The 22,769-nt window shown below is 33.6% G+C and overlaps 1 protein-coding gene and 1 long non-coding RNA gene across 2 annotated transcripts; both read left to right on the forward strand.

Annotated features, from left to right (window-relative positions):
• The first annotated feature begins 360 nt into the window (after positions 1-360).
• On the forward strand, positions 361-8,685 carry LOC136351640 (uncharacterized). Its single transcript, XR_010734800.1, has 2 exons — positions 361-515; positions 7,254-8,685. It is a non-coding gene; the product is annotated as an uncharacterized lncRNA (long non-coding RNA).
• A 6,229-nt stretch (positions 8,686-14,914) lies between these two features.
• LOC136351639 (uncharacterized) lies at positions 14,915-22,374 on the forward strand. The gene is made up of 2 exons (XM_066303864.1): positions 14,915-15,026; positions 20,115-22,374. The coding sequence occupies exon 2, from the start codon at positions 20,119-20,121 to the stop codon at positions 21,664-21,666; it is 1,548 nt and encodes a 515-aa protein (XP_066159961.1). The 5' UTR covers positions 14,915-15,026; positions 20,115-20,118; the 3' UTR covers positions 21,667-22,374.
• Positions 22,375-22,769: the final 395 nt, after the last annotated feature.

Here is a 22,769-nt window from a genome sequence, read left to right on the forward strand (position 1 = left end):
TTAATATAAGCTAAATATGTTTTTCAATATATATTGATAATAGAATATCAATAATTTGGGCGTGGAAGAAGAATAAACGAAGATTTCAGAAGACTACTCAAGAAGGTTATCCAAGAAAGGTATTCCAAGAAAGAATCCAGAAGGACACCCTATAAAGTATAAGGGGACAATATAGGGTGCGGTGAATGACATATCCCTGTGAAGAATAAAACTTTCGGTGGAAAGGCCTCGGCTTTAGCTAGCTCTCGTGAATCCACAGTAGCGAAGAGATAAGCAGGAGACACAGGCGACGCCATCCCTGGCCTCTATAAAAGGAGACGTTGGCCTTCACTCCGAAGACACACAACAACAAGAACAAGAATAACACAACAATAACAACAACAACGAAGACACCATTCAGAGCAAAGCTTTCAAGCGCGCTCTCACCCTCCATTCCACCGTTCTTAGTAGTAGCGACTTTAGCCTACCTTGCATAGTATATTGAAGCAAGGAGTTGTGTTATAACGCTGTGTAAGGTAAGAACAGCTTGCTTGTACCTACCTTCGGGTTTCCCGAAAGGGAAAACCGTATGTAAGCTTATCTGTTTAATATGAAGTAATTTTCCTTAAGTATTCCTGCACGTTTGTTCTAGACAAGTGTTTATGCTAAGGACCCTATAGGAGAAACCTCTTCGGTTTGTTCTCGTTTTTAGCCTGCATCTTGCATAGGCGTCTGGAGAATCGGTATCCGTAGAGAAGTGTTCCCTTCGGGTGGAACTGCCTGGGGAGACGATAAACTCTTAGCTAGAACAAGTGTGACTTGGAATATCTTTTTAAAGTTGCTTCTAAAAAGACAGATAGGTGAGGCATACGGTGAGTACCGAGTAGGACTTTATATCATCTGAAGCAAGCTTCTGAGGCTGTCTAAATAGGATTCGCCACCCTGCAAAGATCCTAAAGTTAAAATATCTCTCGAAGTGAACAGTATTGAACAGTAATTTAAACAGTAAACTGAATAGTGTTCTTGAATAGTAATCAGCCGAATAAACAGTAAACTGAATAGTATTCAGCCGAATAAATAGTGTTTTGAACAGTGCACGCTAGCCAATATACTATTCAGACAGTGTGGTATCAGAGCGCATATTCTCTCATAAGTGGTATCAGAGCGTGGTACTTAATAGAAAGCCAGTCATAAGTAAAGCAGTCATAATAGAAAGCCAGTCATAAGTGAATATACTATTCAATACTACTGAGTGAAGCATAATAGTAATCAGCCGAATAAACAGTAAACTGAATAGTATTCAGCCGAATGAACAGTGTTTTTTGTCCGAAGTCTGAGTCATAAGAGTCCGAAGCATAAGAGTTTTTCTGATAAGTGTTAATATAAGAGTGGTATCAGAGCGTATATTTTCTGATAAGTGCTCGTATATCAGAGCGTATATTTTCTGATAAGTGTTAATATAAGAGTGGTATCAGAGCGTATATTTTCTGATAAGTGTTAATATAAGAGAGAAATATAAGAGTGGTATCAGAGCGTATATTTTCTGATAAGTGCTCGTATATCAGAGCGTATATTTTCTGATAAGTGTTTTCTGAGAAGAGTGGTATCAGAGCGTATATTTTCTGATAAGTGCTCGTATATCAGAGCGTATATTTTCTGATAAGTGTTTTCTGAGAAGAGTGGTATCAGAGCCTGGTAATCATAGAGAAGCTAAATTCAGAAGCTAATATTGGAAAGGTAATTACTACTAAAGATAATTTGAATATAAGGTGTAGACTAAATCATATTGAAGACCATAGTTGGCACTCTAACAATAGTCAATTAAATTTAATTGTTGATCTGATATATAATTTTTATATAAATTGGGATAAAAAGCAGGTAGATTTAGAGCAAAAGTTAGAAGATATATATAAAGAACAAAAGCAATTTGTAGAACAATATTCTTTTCTTAATAATAAGCTAAATACTACATTAGAATTATTAGAAGATTATAAGATAAGGCAAAATAAAATTTCACAGAATAGTGATTATATTAAAGAATTACTAGACAAAATCAACTCTAGTAAAGGTAAGGAAATAGTTTTGGCTTCATCTGGCATAGTCTCGTCTTCACAAGCCATTAATTCTGAAAAATGGACATATCTAGGAGTCTCTTTAGAAGAATAGCAAGCAGAGATGATAACTGTTCTGATAAACAAAAAGGTAAAAATGAAGACATAGATGAGCTTGAAGATATTGCAGAAGTAGACAAACAGCTCGAAAGATATCAACGAGATACTTTAAGGGCAATAAGACCTCAACAAATATATTGCATGGGATTTTTTGAGAATAAAAATGGGTTATACAGAATATCTAGAGAAGTAGAGTTAAGCGTTTTAACAAAGCCAGTTGAGTTAAAAATTGTAGCCAAGGAATTTGAAAATGGATTAAAGTATTCAGGGTATAAATATATTCACCAAGGTATGTATATAATAGGAATCAAAGGTATGACAAGAAAGAAATTAGGAGCTAAAGTTCTAATAACTCTGTTAGATAAAAGGTGGGACACAATAGATAAAGCAGCATTAGGATTTTTAGAAGGTGACATGAATGAGAATATGTTGATAACATATATAGCCCCAGATCTAATGATGCCTATAAAAGAATTTATAGATAAAATGAGTTTTGGTTTTCAAACAAAGGGATACGAAGAATTTAAAGGAACAAATTTGCTAGTAAGCATAGAATTTATAGGAAGATTAACTAATAGAAGTGCCTCCAAATACAAAATAAATGTAAATGACGTGATTGAAAATATGCACTCTAAGGGAATAACTTTCATGAGCCCTTTAAAAATAAGTTCTGAAGAAAGGGCAGGAGAAGAATGGAAAATTAGTGATTTAATTGAAAGCAAAACTTTGAGTCAGCCTGAAAATTTTATAAGTTATCAAAACAGTAAAGGAAATACAAGCATTAGATTTATAAATTACAAACCCAGAACCACAGATGACTTAGAAACAGAAGCATCTGATAGAAATATAATAGATAATAGAAGACATAGTGTTTCAGAGTTTATGGAAAAATTAGATCAAGAAAGTGAGATAAAATATTACGAAAATAAATTAAAGGAAATAAATGAAGAATATAATAACTCTATGAAGTGTGAGTGGCCTAAAATAAGAGATAAAGAACTTTATTTCTATAGAGAATTAGCTAGAGTAAAGAAAGTAAAGAAGAACGAAGATATGGTAGTAAAAATTTTTAAAAACCAAGAAACCAAGATAGAACAGATAAAGAGGAAAGAGCAAGATAAGCATGACAAAGAAGAGCAAAATCTTGGTAAAATTTTAAGTGAAGAAGAGCAGTGGGCAGAGAATGAATGATTATTTCTTGAAAGTTATGAAGAAGAAATTAATCTAATAAATGAGATGGAGAATATAGAAAATGAAATAGACAATACAGAACAATATAATGATTTTATAAACACATTAGATGAAGTAGGGTTACATAATCTTGATAATGCAATGGAAGCTATGGAAGTGGACTTAGGAACAGGAAAGAGAAAAAGATATGGAGAAGGTACTGTGAAAAACGAAGGAGAAAGAGAAAGACCAGCTAGGGCAGCAGGAAAATGGCCCCCTGATAGAGAAGAATTTTCATATAACTATATACCAGGTCAATATAGGCATATGGGTACAAAGAGAAGAGACTTTGAGAAGCCTGTTAAATTTCAAAACCAGAGGAGTGATGGTGCTATATTAAATTTAGCCGCACATGACCCTATTGATTGGCCTAATATTATTAGTATTTGGAAAGGTTTAATAGTTCAAAAATATATTCAAAACCAGCACAATATAGGAAGTAAAGTTGAAGATATGATAACCTACTTAGAAACATTCTTAGGTGAATCTGCTAAGATTCTATGGGAACAATGGGTTGAAAAGAATCCTAATAATTATGAAGAATTGAAAAGAGCTGGTAGCAATCCGCATAATTTTGCAAATGTAGTATCTAATATTATCATAGCTGAAGATCCGGAATTAGGTTATACAACTTTGCAAAATGAAAGGTTAAAAGAAATAGAAAAATTAACGTTAACAAGTTGGAAAGGCATAAAAGAATTCTCCCAACATTATTTATATAATGCTACAACTGCTAAACAAGGATATAACAGGGGAATAGTTGAACGTTACTTTAATAAACTACCTGACCCATTAGGTAGTATGATTTTTGAGGAATATAAAAAGGAAACTGAAGGAGCTGAAATTAATATTTCCCAAGCCATAACCTTCGTGTTCAAACAATTAAGAAAAATATGCACAGGAATACAAGCCCAAAGGTCAATGAAACATTCTGATTATAATTTTTGCAATAAAATAGTTCAAATACCCTTGTCATATGGAGAAGACAAGCCTAGAAGTAAAAGGATTTATAAACATCAAAATAGAAACCATAATAATATTAGAACAAAGAAAAGGTATTTCTTAAGAAGATCAGATAATAGAGCACCCTTCTTACATAAAAGAAATGTAAGAAGATATAATCCAAAGAAAACCTATGACAAAACATGCAGATGTTTTATATGCAACTCGCCAGATCATTTAAGTAGAACATGCCCAAATAAAGATCAAAAAAGATATTCTAGTAAATATGAAGAACAAGAGAGAGTTTTAATTATAGATAGCGTAAATGAAAATATATTAGTATGTGATGATGAAATAAAAGATGACGAATCAATATATTCTATCATAGAAACAGATGAAATTGAAAACACCAATGAAGAGTATGAATCAACCGATGAAGAGTTAGATTTAATTGACGAACTAGCCGGTTTAAAAATAGAATTGATGGATCAGTTAAATTGTGAACATGATTGGATTAGAGGAAAAGGAGATTATAACATTAAATGTGCTTTTTGCATCTATTACCCAAGCCAAGATAATAGAGTAACCTGTAGTATATGCTTAAAACAAGCTTGTGCTGAATGTATAAAAGCAAATAAACAAAAATGGAGAAAAGAGATAGAATTAGAATCAGATGAAAGGATATTATCTAGTAGAGTACGAGTTTTAGAAAACAGAATAAATAAACTAGAAGTAGAATTAGAGAACCTAAAAAATAATTGCGATATTAAGGCATTACCAGAGAATAAGGACATACAAAATACCGAATTTAAAGAGCAATTGATAACATTAAAAGACAGTAATACTGCTAAAATAATTCAACTAAGAGATGCCATAACTAATTTTGGAAATAAATATATAGTAAGATTGCCTTTCAAAGAAATATTAGGTATAAGAATTCCTGTTAAAATAAAATTGACACCCAAAGTATCTTATAAAATATTAGCACTAGTAGACACTGGGTGTACAAAGAATATTATTCATGACAAATATTTCACAAGATGTCCTGAAATAGTTCACACAATTGACGACAATAAGGCAGAAGTTTCCACAGACATGTCCGGAATAAAGAAAATTCATAATCAGTTAGCTTATAATATGGAGGTTTACATTAATGCAACTAAATATATAATAGACGAGATTACAATAAGAAACTTATCCATGATAAGTGATGACATGATAATTGGCCTAAGGTTTTTACAACAATCGGTACAAACCACAGTAATACATGAGCAAGGAATTACTTTTATCCCATATCAAAATAATATTCCATATATTTCAGAGGTACGAAAGCGTGGTGGAATCTCCCCCAAACTCGACAACTTAGAAGTACCCAATCTCGAGCCTGAAGAAAGAATTAATGAATATGAGCTTAGTAAGAATATAGACAACTATTATATATCAAATTCCAATATAGAATGCATAGGACTACAATCATTTGCACCAAATTGGTATAGAGATATTAAGTCTAAAAGGGATATAGAAAAAATTATTCAAAGATTAGAAGATATCCAAATTATAGGAGAAATTCCTATGAAATATTGGGAGAAAAATGCTATTGAGTGTAAAATTAATATAATCAACCCAGAATATATCATTAAGACTAGCCCAATAGAGGCAACTCCGAAAGACATAGAAGAATTTAAAATGCATATAGAAGAACTGTTGAAACTAGGAGCCATAAGAGAGAGCAGAAGTCCACACAGGTCTGCAGCATTCATAGTAAGAAATCATGCAGAAGAAGTTAGAGGTAAATCTAGGATGGTCATAAATTATAAAAGACTAAATGATAATACTATAGAAGATGCCTATAATATTCCAAATAAGCAAGAATGGATTAATAGAATACAAGGTAGTAAATATTTCTCAAAATTTGACTTGAAAGCTGGATTCTGGCAAATAAAGATGGCAGAAGAATCTATAGAATGGACTGCATTTACATGTCCTCAAGGACATTATGAATGGCTTGTTATGCCATTAGGATTAAAAAATGCACCAGCAATTTTCCAAAGGAAAATGCAGAATATATTTAACGAAAACCAAGAATTCATATTAGTCTACATAGATGACCTGTTAGTCTTCTCAAGGACTTACAAAGAACATATTGCTCATCTTGAAATATTTTTTAGAAAGGTGGAACAAAATGGGTTAATATTATCCAAAAAGAAAATGGAAATATGCAAAGAAAAAATTAATTTCCTTGGACATGAAATAGGAGAGGGCAAAATTCATTTGCAAGAACATATTGCTAAGAAAATTTTAGAATTTCCTGATGCTATGAATGATAAAAAGAAATTACAGCAATTCTTAGGGCTTGTAAATTATGCTAGAAATCACATCAATAATTTAGCAAAGTTAGCAGGACCGTTATATGCTAAATTAAGAAAAAATGGTCAGAGATATTTTAATTCTGAAGACATCAAATTAGTAAGATTAATAAAAGAGAGGGTGAAAGAATTAAAACCTCTAGAATTACCATTAGAAGAGAGTTACTTTATTATTGAAACTGATGCATCGCAGCTTGGTTGGGGTGCTGTATTAAAACAAAGGCCTACTAAATATTCATCTAAGTCAGAAGAAAAAGTTTGTAGGTATGCTTCTGGAAGCTATAAATTAAAAACCGTAGGCAATACAGATAGAGAAATACTTGCAATAATCAATGCGATAAATGCCTTTAGGTTATATTTAGGATTCAAAGAATTTACGGTTAGAACAGATTGCGAAGCTATATGTAGATATTATAATCAGCTTAATAGCAAGAAGAGTTCCACTAGGAGGTGGATTTTATTTGAAGATATCATTACTGGCAACGGATATAAAGTTATATTTGAACATATTAAGGGAAAAGATAATCATTTACCTGATCTACTCTCGCGATCGCCTATTTTGCAGGAATGAAGAAGTCCATGAATTATAATGGAATTGAGTTCTTCACGTTTGGAGAAGACAATAAGCTCAAAGTATTCCCACCGAATACCTATAAGTTTAAGCCAAAAACCCACATAACATTAGATGAAGTCCAAGAATGCATTTTAGATAATTTCTGGTATCAATACAATAATAAGAGGGAAGAAAAAGGCTATATGCTATCAATATTAAACAGTCTTGCTGAATATTTCCATCTAATGAATGATATAATGCCAACATCAGAAAATAATGAAGTGATACCGCAAAAACCCATATATGTTGTTTTTGACGGAAAGCTTCCTGGAGTGTACATATCTTTTGAAGAGATAGTAGCCCAAAAAATAGATGCAAAATTAATGGGTGGATTGTCATGGAAAAAATATATAGATTTTGATGAAGCTTTAACTCAGGCTAGAAAAATATTAGGAATAAATTATTATCTAGAGCCTGCTGCAAAAGAATATATTCAAAAATGCAAAAAAGCTAAAGGAAAGAAGACTTCAGAAATACCCATTAAGATGACTATAAAAGAAGAAGGGTTTTTTAAAAAACCCACATACAAGGAATGCTTAACAAAAGGAGTGGATCCATTAGATGGGGAATATATTGATTGGAAGATAATAGAAAAATTTGAAGAAGCCTCCCCACAGTTAAAGAAGGAATTGAAGGAAGAAATACTTAAAGAATTAAAACAAGAAATGGATCAGAAATTTGAGCAAATAAAAAAGGCAATAGATGAGAAATTAGAAGTTTCTTTTTCTGATTTGGACACAATGGATCTTGGTGGCCATGGGCAACCAGATGAATAAATTAATATAAGCTAAATATGTTTTTCAATATATATTGATAATAGAATATCAATAATTTGGGCGTGGAAGAAGAATAAACGAAGATTTCAGAAGACTACTCAAGAAGGAATCCAGAAGAAGGAATCCAGAAGGACACCCTATAAAGCATAAAGGAACAATATAGGGTGCGGTGAATGACATATCCCTGTGAAGAATAAAACTTTCGGTGGAAAGGCCCCGGCTTTAGCTAGCTCTCGTGAATCCACAGTAGCGAAGAGATAAGCAGGAGACACAGGCGACGCCATCCCTGGCCTCTATAAAAGGAGACGTTGGCCTTCACTCCGAGGAGACACAACAACAAGAACAAGAATAACACAACGAACACAACAACAACGAAGACACCATCCAGAGCAAAGCTTTCAAGCGCGCTCTCACCCTCCATTCCACCATTCTTAGTAGTAGTGACTTTAGCCTACCTTGCATAAGTATATTGAAGCAAGGAGTGGTGTAATAACGCTGTGTAAGGTAAGAACAGCTTGCTTGTACCTACCTTCGGGTTTCCCGAAAGGGAAAACCGTATGTAAGCTTATCTGTTTAATATGAAGTAATTTTCCTTAAGTATTCCTGCACGTTTGTTCTAGACAAGTGTTTATGCTAAGGACCCTATAGGAGAAACCTCTTCGGTTTGTTCTCGTTTTTAGCCTGCATCCTGCATAGGCGTCTGGAGAACCGGTATCCGTAGAGAAGTGTTCCCTTCGGGTGGAACTGCCTGGGGAGACGATAAACTCTTAGCTAGAACAAGTGTGACTTGGAATATCTTTTTAAGTTGCTTCTAAAAAGACAGATAGGTGAGGCATACGGTGAGTACCGAGTAGGACTTTACATCATCCGAAACAAGCTTCTGAGGCTGTCTAAATAGGATTCGCCACCCTGCAAAGATCCTAAAGTTAAAATATCTCTCGAAGTGAATAGTATTGAACAGTAATTTGAACAGTAAACTGAATAGTAATCAGCCGAATAAATAGTGTTTTGAACAAAAGTATAGAATAAGAGAGTATAAGTGGTATCAGAGCGTATATTTTCTGATAAGTGTTAATATAAGAGAGAAATATAAGAGTGGTATCAGTTTTTGTTCTGATAAACAAAAAGGTAAAAATGAAGACATAGATGAGCTTGAAGATATTGCAGAAGTAGACAAACAGCTCGAAAGATATCAACGAGATACTTTAAGGGCAATAAGACCTCAACAAATATATTGCATGGGATTTTTTGAGAATAAAAATGGGTTATACAGAATATCTAGAGAAGTAGAGTTAAGCGTTTTAACAAAGCCAGTTGAGTTAAAAATTGTAGCCAAGGAATTTGAAAATGGATTAAAGTATTCAGGGTATAAATATATTCACCAAGGTATGTATATAATAGGAATCAAAGGTATGACAAGAAAGAAATTAGGAGCTAAAGTTCTAATAACTCTGTTAGATAAAAGGTGGGACACAATAGATAAAGCAGCATTAGGATTTTTAGAAGGTGACATGAATGAGAATATGTTGATAACATATATAGCCCCAGATCTAATGATGCCTATAAAAGAATTTATAGATAAAATGAGTTTTGGTTTTCAAACAAAGGGATACGAAGAATTTAAAGGAACAAATTTGCTAGTAAGCATAGAATTTATAGGAAGATTAACTAATAGAAGTGCCTCCAAATACAAAATAAATGTAAATGACGTGATTGAAAATATGCACTCTAAGGGAATAACTTTCATGAGCCCTTTAAAAATAAGTTCTGAAGAAAGGGCAGGAGAAGAATGGAAAATTAGTGATTTAATTGAAAGCAAAACTTTGAGTCAGCCTGAAAATTTTATAAGTTATCAAAACAGTAAAGGAAATACAAGCATTAGATTTATAAATTACAAACCCAGAACCACAGATGACTTAGAAACAGAAGCATCTGATAGAAATATAATAGATAATAGAAGACATAGTGTTTCAGAGTTTATGGAAAAATTAGATCAAGAAAGTGAGATAAAATATTACGAAAATAAATTAAAGGAAATAAATGAAGAATATAATAACTCTATGAAGTGTGAGTGGCCTAAAATAAGAGATAAAGAACTTTATTTCTATAGAGAATTAGCTAGAGTAAAGAAAGTAAAGAAGAACGAAGATATGGCAGTAGAAATTTTTAAAAACCAAGAGCAAGATAAGCATGACAAAGAAGAGCAAAATCTTGGTAAAATTTTAAGTGAAGAAGAGCAATGGGCAGAGAATGAAAGATTATTTCTTGAAAGTTATGAAGAAGAAATTAATCTAATAAATGAGATGGAGAATATAGAAAATGAAATAGACAATACAGAACAATATAATGATTTTATAAACACATTAGATGAAGTAGGGTTACATAATCTTGATAATGCAATGGAAGCTATGGAAGTGGACTTAGGAACAGGAAAGAGAAAAAGATATGGAGAAGGTACTGTGAAAAACGAAGGAGAAAGAGAAAGACCAGCTAGGGCAGCAGGAAAATGGCCCCCTGATAGAGAAGAATTTTCATATAACTATATACCAGGTCAATATAGGCATATGGGTACAAAAAGAAGAGACTTTGAGAAGCCTGTTAAATTTCAAAACCAGAGGAGTGATGGTGCTATATTAAATTTAGCCGCACATGACCCTATTGATTGGCCTAATATTATTAGTATTTGGAAAGGTTTAATAGTTCAAAAATATATTCAAAACCAGCACAATATAGGAAGTAAAGTTGAAGATATGATAACCTACTTAGAAACATTCTTAGGTGAATCTGCTAAGATTCTATGGGAACAATGGGTTGAAAAGAATCCTAATAATTATGAAGAATTGAAAAGAGCTGGTAGCAATCCGCATAATTTTGCAAATGTTATATCTAACATTATTATAGCTGAAGATCCGGAATTAGGTTATACAACTTTGCAAAATGAAAGGTTAAAAGAAATAGAAAAATTAACGTTAACAAGTTGGAAAGGCATAAAAGAATTCTCCCAACATTATTTATATAATGCTACAACTGCTAAGCAAGGATACAATAAGGGAATAGTTGAGCGATATTTTAATAAACTACCTGACCCATTAGGTAGTATGATTTTTGAGGAATATAAAAAGGAAACTGAAGGAGCTGAAATTAATATTTCCCAAGCCATAACCTTCGTGTTCAAACAATTAAGAAAAATATGCACAGGAATACAAGCCCAAAGGTCTATGAAACACTCGGATTACAATTTCTGCAATAAAATAGTTCAAATACCCTTGTCATATGGAGAAGACAAGCCTAGAAGTAAAAGGATTTATAAACATCAAAATAGAAACCATAATAATATTAGAACAAAGAAAAGGTATTTCTTAAGAAGATCAGATAATAGAGCACCCTTCTTACATAAAAGAAATGTAAGAAGATATAATCCAAAGAAAACCTATGACAAAACATGCAGATGTTTTATATGCAACTCGCCAGATCATTTAAGTAGAACATGCCCAAATAAAGATCAAAAGAGATATTCTAGTAAATATGAAGAACAAGAGAGGGTTCTAATTATAGATAGCGTAAATGAAAATATATTAGTATGTGATGATGAAATAAAAGATGACGAGTCAATATATTCTATCATAGAAACAGACGAAGTTGAAACCATCAACGAAGAATATGAATCATCCGATGAAGAGTTAGATTTAATTGACGAATTAGCAGGTTTAAAGGTTGAAATGATGGATCAATTAAATTGTGAACATGATTGGATTAGAGGAAAGGGTGACTATAATATCAAATGTGCTTTTTGCATATATTATCCAAGTCAAGAAAATAGAGTGACTTGTAGTATATGTCTAAAACAAGCTTGTGCTGAATGTATAAAAGCAAATAAACAAAAATGGAGAAAAGAAATAGAATTAGAATCAGATGAAAAGACTTTATCTAGTAGAGTACGAGTGTTAGAAAATAGACTAAATAAACTAGAAGTAGAATTAGAGAACCTAAAAAATAATTGCGATATTAAGGCACTACCAGAGAATAAGGACATACAAAACACCGAATTTAAAGAGCAATTGATAACATTAAAAGACAGTAATACTGTTAAAATAATTCAACTAAGAGATGCCATAACTAATTTTGGAAATAAATATATAGTAAGATTGCCTTTCAAAGAAATATTAGGTATAAGAATCCCTGTTAAAATAAAATTGACACCCAAAGTATCTTATAAAATATTAGCACTAGTAGACACTGGGTGTACAAAGAATATTATTCATGACAAATATTTCACAAGATGTCCTGAAATAGTTCACACAATTGACGACAATAAGGCAGAAGTTTCCACAGACATGTCCGGAATAAAGAAAATTCATAATCAGTTAGCTTATAATATGGAGGTTTACATTAATGCAACTAAATATATAATAGATGAGATTACAATAAGAGATTTGTCAATGATTAATGATGACATGATAATTGGCCTAAGGTTCCTTCAACAATCAGTACAAACCACAGTAATACATGAGCAAGGAATTACTTTTATCCCATATCAAAATACTGTTCCATATATCTCAGAGGTACGAAAGCGTGGTGGAACCTCCCCCTCCCCAAAACCCGACAAACTCGACAACTTAGAAGTACCCAATCTCGAGCCTGAAGAAAGAATTAATGAATATGAGCTTAGTAAGAATATAGACAACTATTCTTTCTCATTATATCTTCCAAAATCTATAGAATTGCCAGGTAAGACATCATGGGAAGATAGATATTTATTAAAAGCTACTAAAGATTTTGAATATATATGCAGGGAAATGGCTTCACAGAAGTCTGAATGGCTCACAAATATGAGTTCATGGAGACTGCCCCAACTGCCCAGAGGCCATGGAGAACGATTTAATCACAATTTCAGAATAACAGAGCTACAACAAGGGTTATTAAACCTCTTGTGGCAAACAAAAAACAAAAAAGAAAAAGCTCATGCCTTAAATGGCTTGGCATATTATTTCAAAAATTTCGTGCCCTCAGAACAAAAGATAACAGAAAAAAGGGCTAAAATGCAAGATATCCCTCATCATGAAGAAAGGTTACTAGATTATCGCGAGGAGAAATCCCGTGATGGCCAAGATAAACTTCTCATGGAAGTCGAACAATCTATGGCAACAGATAAGAATACCAAGGTATTCTCAGATAAGATTTTGATCTCAGCAGATCCTGCTTCGAGCATGGTTGCTTTCCACATAAATATCAATAACCTATTGCAATCTTTCCCACATAATAAACCATCATCATCCACAAAAAGGCATGATATCATTCCCCAAACACCATACATACTGCATAATCATCCTAATTTATTCCTTCCACAATATATACTCCGGACTCAGCCAAAAGCACCATGTAGATCTTGTGCCTACAAAGATTCTTGCAAAAAGAAACTTAAAAGCCAAAATCCCATGAGTACTACATACGAAAATCTCCAACCCAGATTAAGCTTCAAGACGGAACAAACTTTATCCTGCTTTGGGCAAGACATCCTCGATCTTATTTGGCAAAAGTTTAAGGAGAGACAAATGAAAATATTCCTTGGACTCCAAGATTATTTCTTTGATCTCTTAGAAGGGAGAGAAAGAAACCCAGCCATACGAGTAATCATATATATGCTCCCTCTCTTAAGACTAGATAATCAGGCAATTTCTGACCCATCCTATAGATTCCTGGTTCTCAAAGCTGAGATAAATCTTCAAAGATTCCGGAACCTACCCACATACAACCATGAAGAAATATCTCTCCAAACCATTATAGATCATGGTCTTGTGAATTCCATATATGCAACCCTCGATCAGATCCTTCAATCTGATTTAGGAAATGCTGTGAAAGATGTCTGCAGGAGACTTGGACATGGAAGATACAGGATTATCTTCTCCTCAATACCACCAAAATTCACACCACCTGTTCGTCCAGCAATTCATTATATATATATCATGAAGGGACAATTTAATTTTCAAGAAGACGGTCTTAGCAAACTATCGGATGAAGAGGAAGAAATATATACAACAGTTGCTAATCATGAAAATTGGAGATTATTTTCTGAAGCTGCAGAAATTGAAGAAGCTATCACCACAGATTATGAATATCAGCTGGTTTTCCAAAACAAGATCACAAGGATTTTTATCAGCAAATTCTACAACCAAAGTTATGAATACTTCAAGGGAGCAGGGCGCATAATTAAACCGGATTTTGGAAATGAATGCTCCAAGAAAAGTTACTACAGAAACCTGGCTCAGTGGTTTCAGAAAACAGAGCCATCAGAGATTGACACGGTACAATCAGCACCAATGATAATCAACGAAGATAATGAATAAAGATTTTGTCATCCCCGACAAAGATCACGATTCAAGATAAGGAATCTATACTATTCCAGATAAGTATGGATCTTGGTGGCCATGGGCAACCAGATGAATAAATTAATATAAGCTAAATATGTTTTTCAATATATATTGATAATAGAATATCAATAATTTGGGCGTGGAAGAAGAATAAACGAAGATTTCAGAAGACTACTCAAGAAGGAATCCAGAAGAAGGAATCCAGAAGGACACCCTATAAAGCATAAAGGAACAATATAGGGTGCGGTGAATGACATATCCCTGTGAAGAATAAAACTTTCGGTGGAAAGGCCCCGGCTTTAGCTAGCTCTCGTGAATCCACAGTAGCGAAGAGATAAGCAGGAGACACAGGCGACGCCATCCCTGGCCTCTATAAAAGGAGACGTTGGCCTTCACTCCGAGGAGACACAACAACAAGAACAAGAATAACACAACAATAACAACAACAACGAAGACACCATTCAGAGCAAAGCTTTCAAGCGCGCTCTCACCCTCCATTCCACCGTTCTTAGTAGTAGTGACTTTAGCCTACCTTGCATAAGTATATTGAAGCAAGGAGTGGTGTAATAACGCTGTGTAAGGTAAGAACAGCTTGCTTGTACCTACCTTCGGGTTTCCCGAAAGGGAAAACCGTATGTAAGCTTATCTGTTTAATATGAAGTAATTTTCCTTAAGTATTCCTGCACGTTTGTTCTAGACAAGTGTTTATGCTAAGGACCCTATAGGAGAAACCTCTTCGGTTTGTTCTCGTTTTTAGCCTGCATCTTGCATAGGCGTCTGGAGAATCGGTATCCGTAGAGAAGTGTTCCCTTCGGGTGGAACTGCCTGGGGAGACGATAAACTCTTAGCTAGAACAAGTGTGACTTGGAATATCTTGTTAAGTTGCTTCTAAAAAGATAGATAGGTGAGGCATACGGTAAGTACCGAGTAGGACTTTACATCATCCGAAACAAGCTTCTGAGGCTGTCTAAATAGGATTCGCCACCCTGCAAAGATCCTAAAGTTAAAATATCTCTCGAAGTGAACAGTATTGAACAGTAATTTAAACAGTAAACTGAATAGTGTTCTTGAATAGTAATCAGCCGAATAAACAGTAAACTGAATAGTATTCAGCCGAATAAATAGTGTTTTGAACAGTGCACGCTAGCCAATATACTATTCAGACAGTGTGGTATCAGAATATTGTCCGAATAGTAAGTGAGAATATTGTCCGAATAGTAAGTGTATATTGTCCGAATAGTAGTGTGGTATCACAAGAGTGGTCCGAGTCACAAGAGTGGTATCAGAGCACACTTGTATATTGTCTGAGTCAAAAGAGTGGTATCAGAGCACACTTGTATATTGTCTGAGTCAAAAGAGTGGTATCAGAGCGTATATTTTCTGATAAGTGCTCGTATATCAGAGCGTATATTTTCTGATAAGTTCGTATATCAGAGCGTATATTTTCTGATAAGTGTTTTCTGAGAAGAGTGGTATCAGAGCCAGTCATCATAGAGAAATCAAATTCAGAAGCTAATATTGGAAAGGTAATTACTACTAAAGATAATTTGAATATAAGGTGTAGACTAAATCATATTGAAGACCATAGTTGGCACTCTAACAATAGTCAATTAAATTTAATTGTTGATCTGATATATAATTTTTATATAAATTGGGATAAAAAGCAGGTAGATTTAGAGCAAAAGTTAGAAGATATATATAAAGAACAAAAGCAATTTGTAGAACAATATTCTTTTCTTAATAATAAGCTAAATACTACATTAGAATTATTAGAAGATTATAAGATAAGGCAAAATAAAATTTCACAGAATAGTGATTATATTAAAGAATTACTAGACAAAATCAACTCTAGTAAAGGTAAGGAAAAGAGATAGTTTTGGCTTCAACAGGCATAATTACCTCGTCTCAAGCTATTAATTCAGAAAAATGGACCTATCTAGGAGTTTGTTTAGAAGAATAGCAAGCAGAGACGATAAATCTTTAAGTTGTATTGATAAACAAAAAGGTAAAAATGAAGACATAGATGAGCTTGAGGATATTGCAGAAGTAGACAAACAGCTCGAAAGATATCAACGAGATACTTTAAGGGCAATAAGACCTCAACAAATATATTGCATGGGATTTTTTGAGAATAAAAATGGGTTATACAGAATATCTAGAGAAGTAGAGTTAAGCGTTTTAACAAAGCCAGTTGAGTTAAAAATTGTAGCCAAGGAATTTGAAAATGGATTAAAGTATTCAGGGTATAAATATATTCACCAAGGTATGTATATAATAGGAATCAAAGGTATGACAAGAAAGAAATTAGGAGCTAAAGTTCTAATAACTCTGTTAGATAAAAGGTGGGACACAATAGATAAAGCAGCATTAGGATTTTTAGAAGGAGACATGAATGAGAATATGTTGATAACATATATAGCCCCAGATCTAATGATGCCTATAAAAGAATTTATAGATAAAATGAGTTTTGGTTTTCAAACAAAGGGATACGAGGAATTTAAAGGAACAAATTTGCTAGTAAGCATAGAATTTATAGGAAGATTAACTAATAGAAGTGCCTCCAAATACAAAATAAATGTAAATGACGTGATTGAAAATATGCACTCTAAGGGAATAACTTTCATGAGCCCTTTAAAAATAAGTTCTGAAGAAAGGGCAGGAGAAGAATGGAAAATTAGTGATTTAATTGAAAGCAAAACTTTGAGTCAACCTGAAAATTATATAAGTTATCAAAATAGTAAAGGAAATACCAGCATTAGATTTATAAATTACAAACCCAGAACCACAGATGACTTAGAAACAGAAGCATCTGATAGAAATATAATAGATAATAGAAGACATAGTGTTTCAGAGTTTATGGAAAAATTAGATCAAGAAAGTGAGATAAAATATTACGAAAATAAATTAAAGGAAATAAATGAAGAATATAATAACTCTATGAAGTGTGAGTGGCCTAAAATAAGAGATAAAGAACTTTATTTCTATAGAGAATTAGCTAGAGTAAAGAAAGTAAAGAAGAACGAAGATATGGCAGTAGAAATTTTTAAAAACCAAGAGCAAGATAAGCATGACAAAGAAGAGCAAAATCTTGGTAAAATTTTAAGTGAAGAAGAGCAATGGGCAGAGAATGAAAGATTATTTCTTGAAAGTTATGAAGAAGAAATTAATCTAATAAATGAGATGGAGAATATAGAAAATGAAATAGACAATACAGAACAATATAATGATTTTATAAACACATTAGATGAAGTAGGGTTACATAATCTTGATAATGCAATGGAAGCTATGGAAGTGGACTTAGGAACAGGAAAGAGAAAAAGATATGGAGAAGGTACTGTGAAAAACGAAGGAGAAAGAGAAAGACCAGCTAGGGCAGCAGGAAAATGGCCCCCTGATAGAGAAGAATTTTCATATAACTATATACCAGGTCAATATAGGCATATGGGTACAAAGAGAAGAGACTTTGAGAAGCCTGTTAAATTTCAAAACCAGAGGAGTGATGGTGCTATATTAAATTTAGCCGCACATGACCCTATTGATTGGCCTAATATTATTAGTATTTGGAAAGGTTTAATAGTTCAAAAATATATTCAAAACCAGCACAATATAGGAAGTAAAGTTGAAGATATGATAACCTACTTAGAAACATTCTTAGGTGAATCTGCTAAGATTCTATGGGAACAATGGGTTGAAAAGAATCCTAATAATTATGAAGAATTGAAAAGAGCTGGTAGCAATCCGCATAATTTTGCAAATGTTATATCTAACATTATTATAGCTGAAGATCCGGAATTAGGTTATACAACTTTGCAAAATGAAAGGTTAAAAGAAATAGAAAAATTAACGTTAACAAGTTGGAAAGGCATAAAAGAATTCTCCCAACATTATTTATATAATGCTACAACTGCTAAACAAGGATATAACAGGGGAATAGTTGAACGTTACTTTAATAAACTACCTGACCCATTAGGTAGTATGATTTTTGAGGAATATAAAAAGGAAACTGAAGGAGCTGAAATTAATATTTCCCAAGCCATAACCTTCGTGTTCAAACAATTAAGAAAAATATGCACAGGAATACAAGCCCAAAGGTCAATGAAACATTCTGATTATAATTTTTGCAATAAAATAGTTCAAATACCCTTGTCATATGGAGAAGACAAGCCTAGAAGTAAAAGGATTTATAAACATCAAAATAGAAACCATAATAATATTAGAACAAAGAAAAGGTATTTCTTAAGAAGATCAGATAATAGAGCACCCTTCTTACATAAAAGAAATGTAAGAAGATATAATCCAAAGAAAACCTATGACAAAACATGCAGATGTTTTATATGCAACTCGCCAGATCATTTAAGTAGAACATGCCCAAATAAAGATCAAAAGAGATATTCTAGTAAATATGAAGAACAAGAGAGGGTTCTAATTATAGATAGCGTAAATGAAAATATATTAGTATGTGATGATGAAATAAAAGATGACGAGTCAATATATTCTATCATAGAAACAGACGAAGTTGAAACCATCAACGAAGAATATGAATCATCCGATGAAGAGTTAGATTTAATTGACGAATTAGCAGGTTTAAAGGTTGAAATGATGGATCAATTAAATTGTGAACATGATTGGATTAGAGGAAAGGGTGACTATAATATCAAATGTGCTTTTTGCATATATTATCCAAGTCAAGAAAATAGAGTGACTTGTAGTATATGTCTAAAACAAGCTTGTGCTGAATGTATAAAAGCAAATAAACAAAAATGGAGAAAAGAAATAGAATTAGAATCAGATGAAAAGACTTTATCTAGTAGAGTACGAGTGTTAGAAAATAGACTAAATAAACTAGAAGTAGAATTAGAGAACCTAAAAAATAATTGCGATATTAAGGCACTACCAGAGAATAAGGACATACAAAACACCGAATTTAAAGAGCAATTGATAACATTAAAAGACAGTAATACTGCTAAAATAATTCAACTAAGAGATGCCATAACTAATTTTGGAAATAAATATATAGTAAGATTGCCTTTCAAAGAAATATTAGGTATAAGAATCCCTGTTAAAATAAAATTGACACCCAAAGTATCTTATAAAATATTAGCACTAGTAGACACTGGGTGTACAAAGAATATTATTCATGACAAATATTTCACAAGATGTCCTGAAATAGTTCACACAATTGACGACAATAAGGCAGAAGTTTCCACAGACATGTCCGGAATAAAGAAAATTCATAATCAGTTAGCTTATAATATGGAGGTTTACATTAATGCAACTAAATATATAATAGATGAGATTACAATAAGAGATTTGTCAATGATTAATGATGACATGATAATTGGCCTAAGGTTCCTTCAACAATCAGTACAAATCACAGTAATACATGAGCAAGGAATTACTTTTATCCCATATCAAAATACTGTTCCATATATCTCAGAGGTACGAAAGCGTGGTGGAACCTCCCCCTCCCCAAAACCCGACAAACTCGACAACTTAGAAGTACCCAATCTTGAGTCTGAAGAAAGAATTAATGAATATGAGCTTAGTGAGAATATAGACAACTATTCTTTCTCATCATATCTTCCAAAATCTATAGAATTGCCAGGTAAGACATCATGGGAAGATAGATATTTATTAAAAGCTACTAAAGATTTTGAATATATATGCAGGGAAATGGCTTCACAGAAGTCTGAATGGCTCACAAATATGAGTTCATGGAGACTGCCCCAACTGCCCAGAGGCCATGGAGAACGATTTAATCACAATTTCAGAATAACAGAGCTACAACAAGGGTTATTAAATCTTTTGTGGCAAACAAAAAACAAAAAAGAAAAAGCTCATGCCTTAAATGGCTTGGCATATTATTTCAAAAATTTCGTGCCCTCAGATCAAAAGATAACAGAAAAAAGGGCTAAAATGCAAGATATCCCTCATCATGAAGAAAGGTTACTAGATTATCGCGAGGAGAAATCCCGTGATGGCCAAGATAAACTTCTCATGGAAGTCGAACAATCTATGGCAACAGATAAGAATACCAAGGTATTCTCAGATAAGATTTTGATCTCAGCAGATCCTGCTTCGAGCATGGTTGCTTTCCACATAAATATCAATAACCTATTGCAATCTTTCCCACATAATAAACCATCATCATCCACAAAAAGGCATGATATCATTCCCCAAACACCATACATACTGCATAATCATCCTAATTTATTCCTTCCACAATATATACTCCGGACTCAGCCAAAAGCACCATGTAGATCTTGTGCCTACAAAGATTCTTGCAAAAAGAAACTTAAAAGCCAAAATCCCATGAGTACTACATACGAAAATCTCCAACCCAGATTAAGCTTCAAAACGGAACAAACTTTATCCTGCTTTGGGCAAGACATCCTCGATCTTGTTTGGCAAAAGTTTAAGGAGAGACAAATGAAAATATTCCTTGGACTCCAAGATTATTTCTTTGATCTTTTAGAAGGGAGAGAAAGAAACCCAGCCATACGAGTAATCATATATATGCTCCCTCTCTTAAGACTAGATAATCAGGCAATTTCTGACCCATCCTATAGATTCCTGGTTCTCAAAGCTGAGATAAATCTTCAAAGATTCCGGAACCTACCCACATACAACCATGAAGAAATATCTCTCCAAACCATTATAGATCATGGTCTTGTGAATTCCATATATGCAACCCTCGATCAGATCCTTCAATCTGATTTAGGAAATGCTGTGAAAGATGTCTGCAGGAGACTTGGACATGGAAGATACAGGATTATCTTCTCCTCAATACCACCAAAATTCACACCACCTGTTCGTCCAGCAATTCATTATATATATATCATGAAGGGACAATTTAATTTTCAAGAAGACGGTCTTAGCAAACTATCGGATGAAGAGGAAGAAATATATACAACAGTTGCTAATCATGAAAATTGGAGATTATTTTCTGAAGCTGCAGAAATTGAAGAAGCTATCACCACAGATTATGAATATCAGCTGGTTTTCCAAAACAAGATCACAAGGATTTTTATCAGCAAATTCTACAACCCAAGTTATGAATACTTCAAGGGAGCAGGGCGCATAATTAAACCGGATTTTGGAAATGAATGCTCCAAGAAAAGTTACTACAGAAACCTGGCTCAGTGGTTTCAGAAAACAGAGCCATCAGAGATTGACACGGTACAATCAGCACCAATGATAATCAACGAAGATAATGAATAAAGATTTTGTCATCCCCGACAAAGATCACTATTCAAGATAAGGAATCTACACTATTCAGATAAGTATGGATCTTGGTGGTCATGGGCAGCCAGATGAATAGAATTCTTTAAGCTAAATATGTTTTTCAATATATATTGATAATAGAATATCAATAATTTGGGCGTGGAAGAAGAATAAACGAAGATTTCAGAAGACTACTCAAGAAGGAATCCAGAAGAAGGAATCCAGAAGGACACCCTATAAAGCATAAAGGAACAATATAGGGTGCGGTGAATGACATATCCCTGTGAAGAATAAAACTTTCGGTGGAAAGGCCCCGGCTTTAGCTAGCTCTCGTGAATCCACAGTAGCGAAGAGATAAGCAGGAGACACAGGCGACGCCATCCCTGGCCTCTATAAAAGGAGACGTTGGCCTTCACTCCGAGGAGACACAACAACAAGAACAAGAATAACACAACAATAACAACAACAACGAAGACACCATTCAGAGCAAAGCTTTCAAGCGCGCTCTCACCCTCCATTCCACCGTTCTTAGTAGTAGTGACTTTAGCCTACCTTGCATAAGTATATTGAAGCAAGGAGTGGTGTAATAACGCTGTGTAAGGTAAGAACAGCTTGCTTGTACCTACCTTCGGGTTTCCCGAAAGGGAAAACCGTATGTAAGCTTATCTGTTTAATATGAAGTAATTTTCCTTAAGTATTCCTGCACGTTTGTTCTAGACAAGTGTTTATGCTAAGGACCCTATAGGAGAAACCTCTTCGGTTTGTTCTCGTTTTTAGCCTGCATCCTGCATAGGCGTCTGGAGAACCGGTATCCGTAGAGAAGTGTTCCCTTCGGGTGGAACTGTCTGGGGAGACGATAAACTCTTAGCTAGAACAAGTGTGACTTGGAATATCTTTTTAAGTTGCTTCTAAAAAGACAGATAGGTGAGGCATACGGTAAGTACCGAGTAGGACTTTACATCATCCGAAACAAGCTTCTGAGGCTGTCTAAATAGGATTCGCCACCCTGCAAAGATCCTAAAGTTAAAATATCTCTCGAAGTGAACAGTACTGAACAGTAATTTAAACAGTAAACTGAATAGTATTCAGCCGAATAAATA

This window comes from Oryza sativa, chromosome 8, assembly GCF_034140825.1.
Source record: "Oryza sativa Japonica Group chromosome 8, ASM3414082v1".
Lineage (NCBI taxonomy): Eukaryota > Viridiplantae > Streptophyta > Magnoliopsida > Poales > Poaceae > Oryza > Oryza sativa.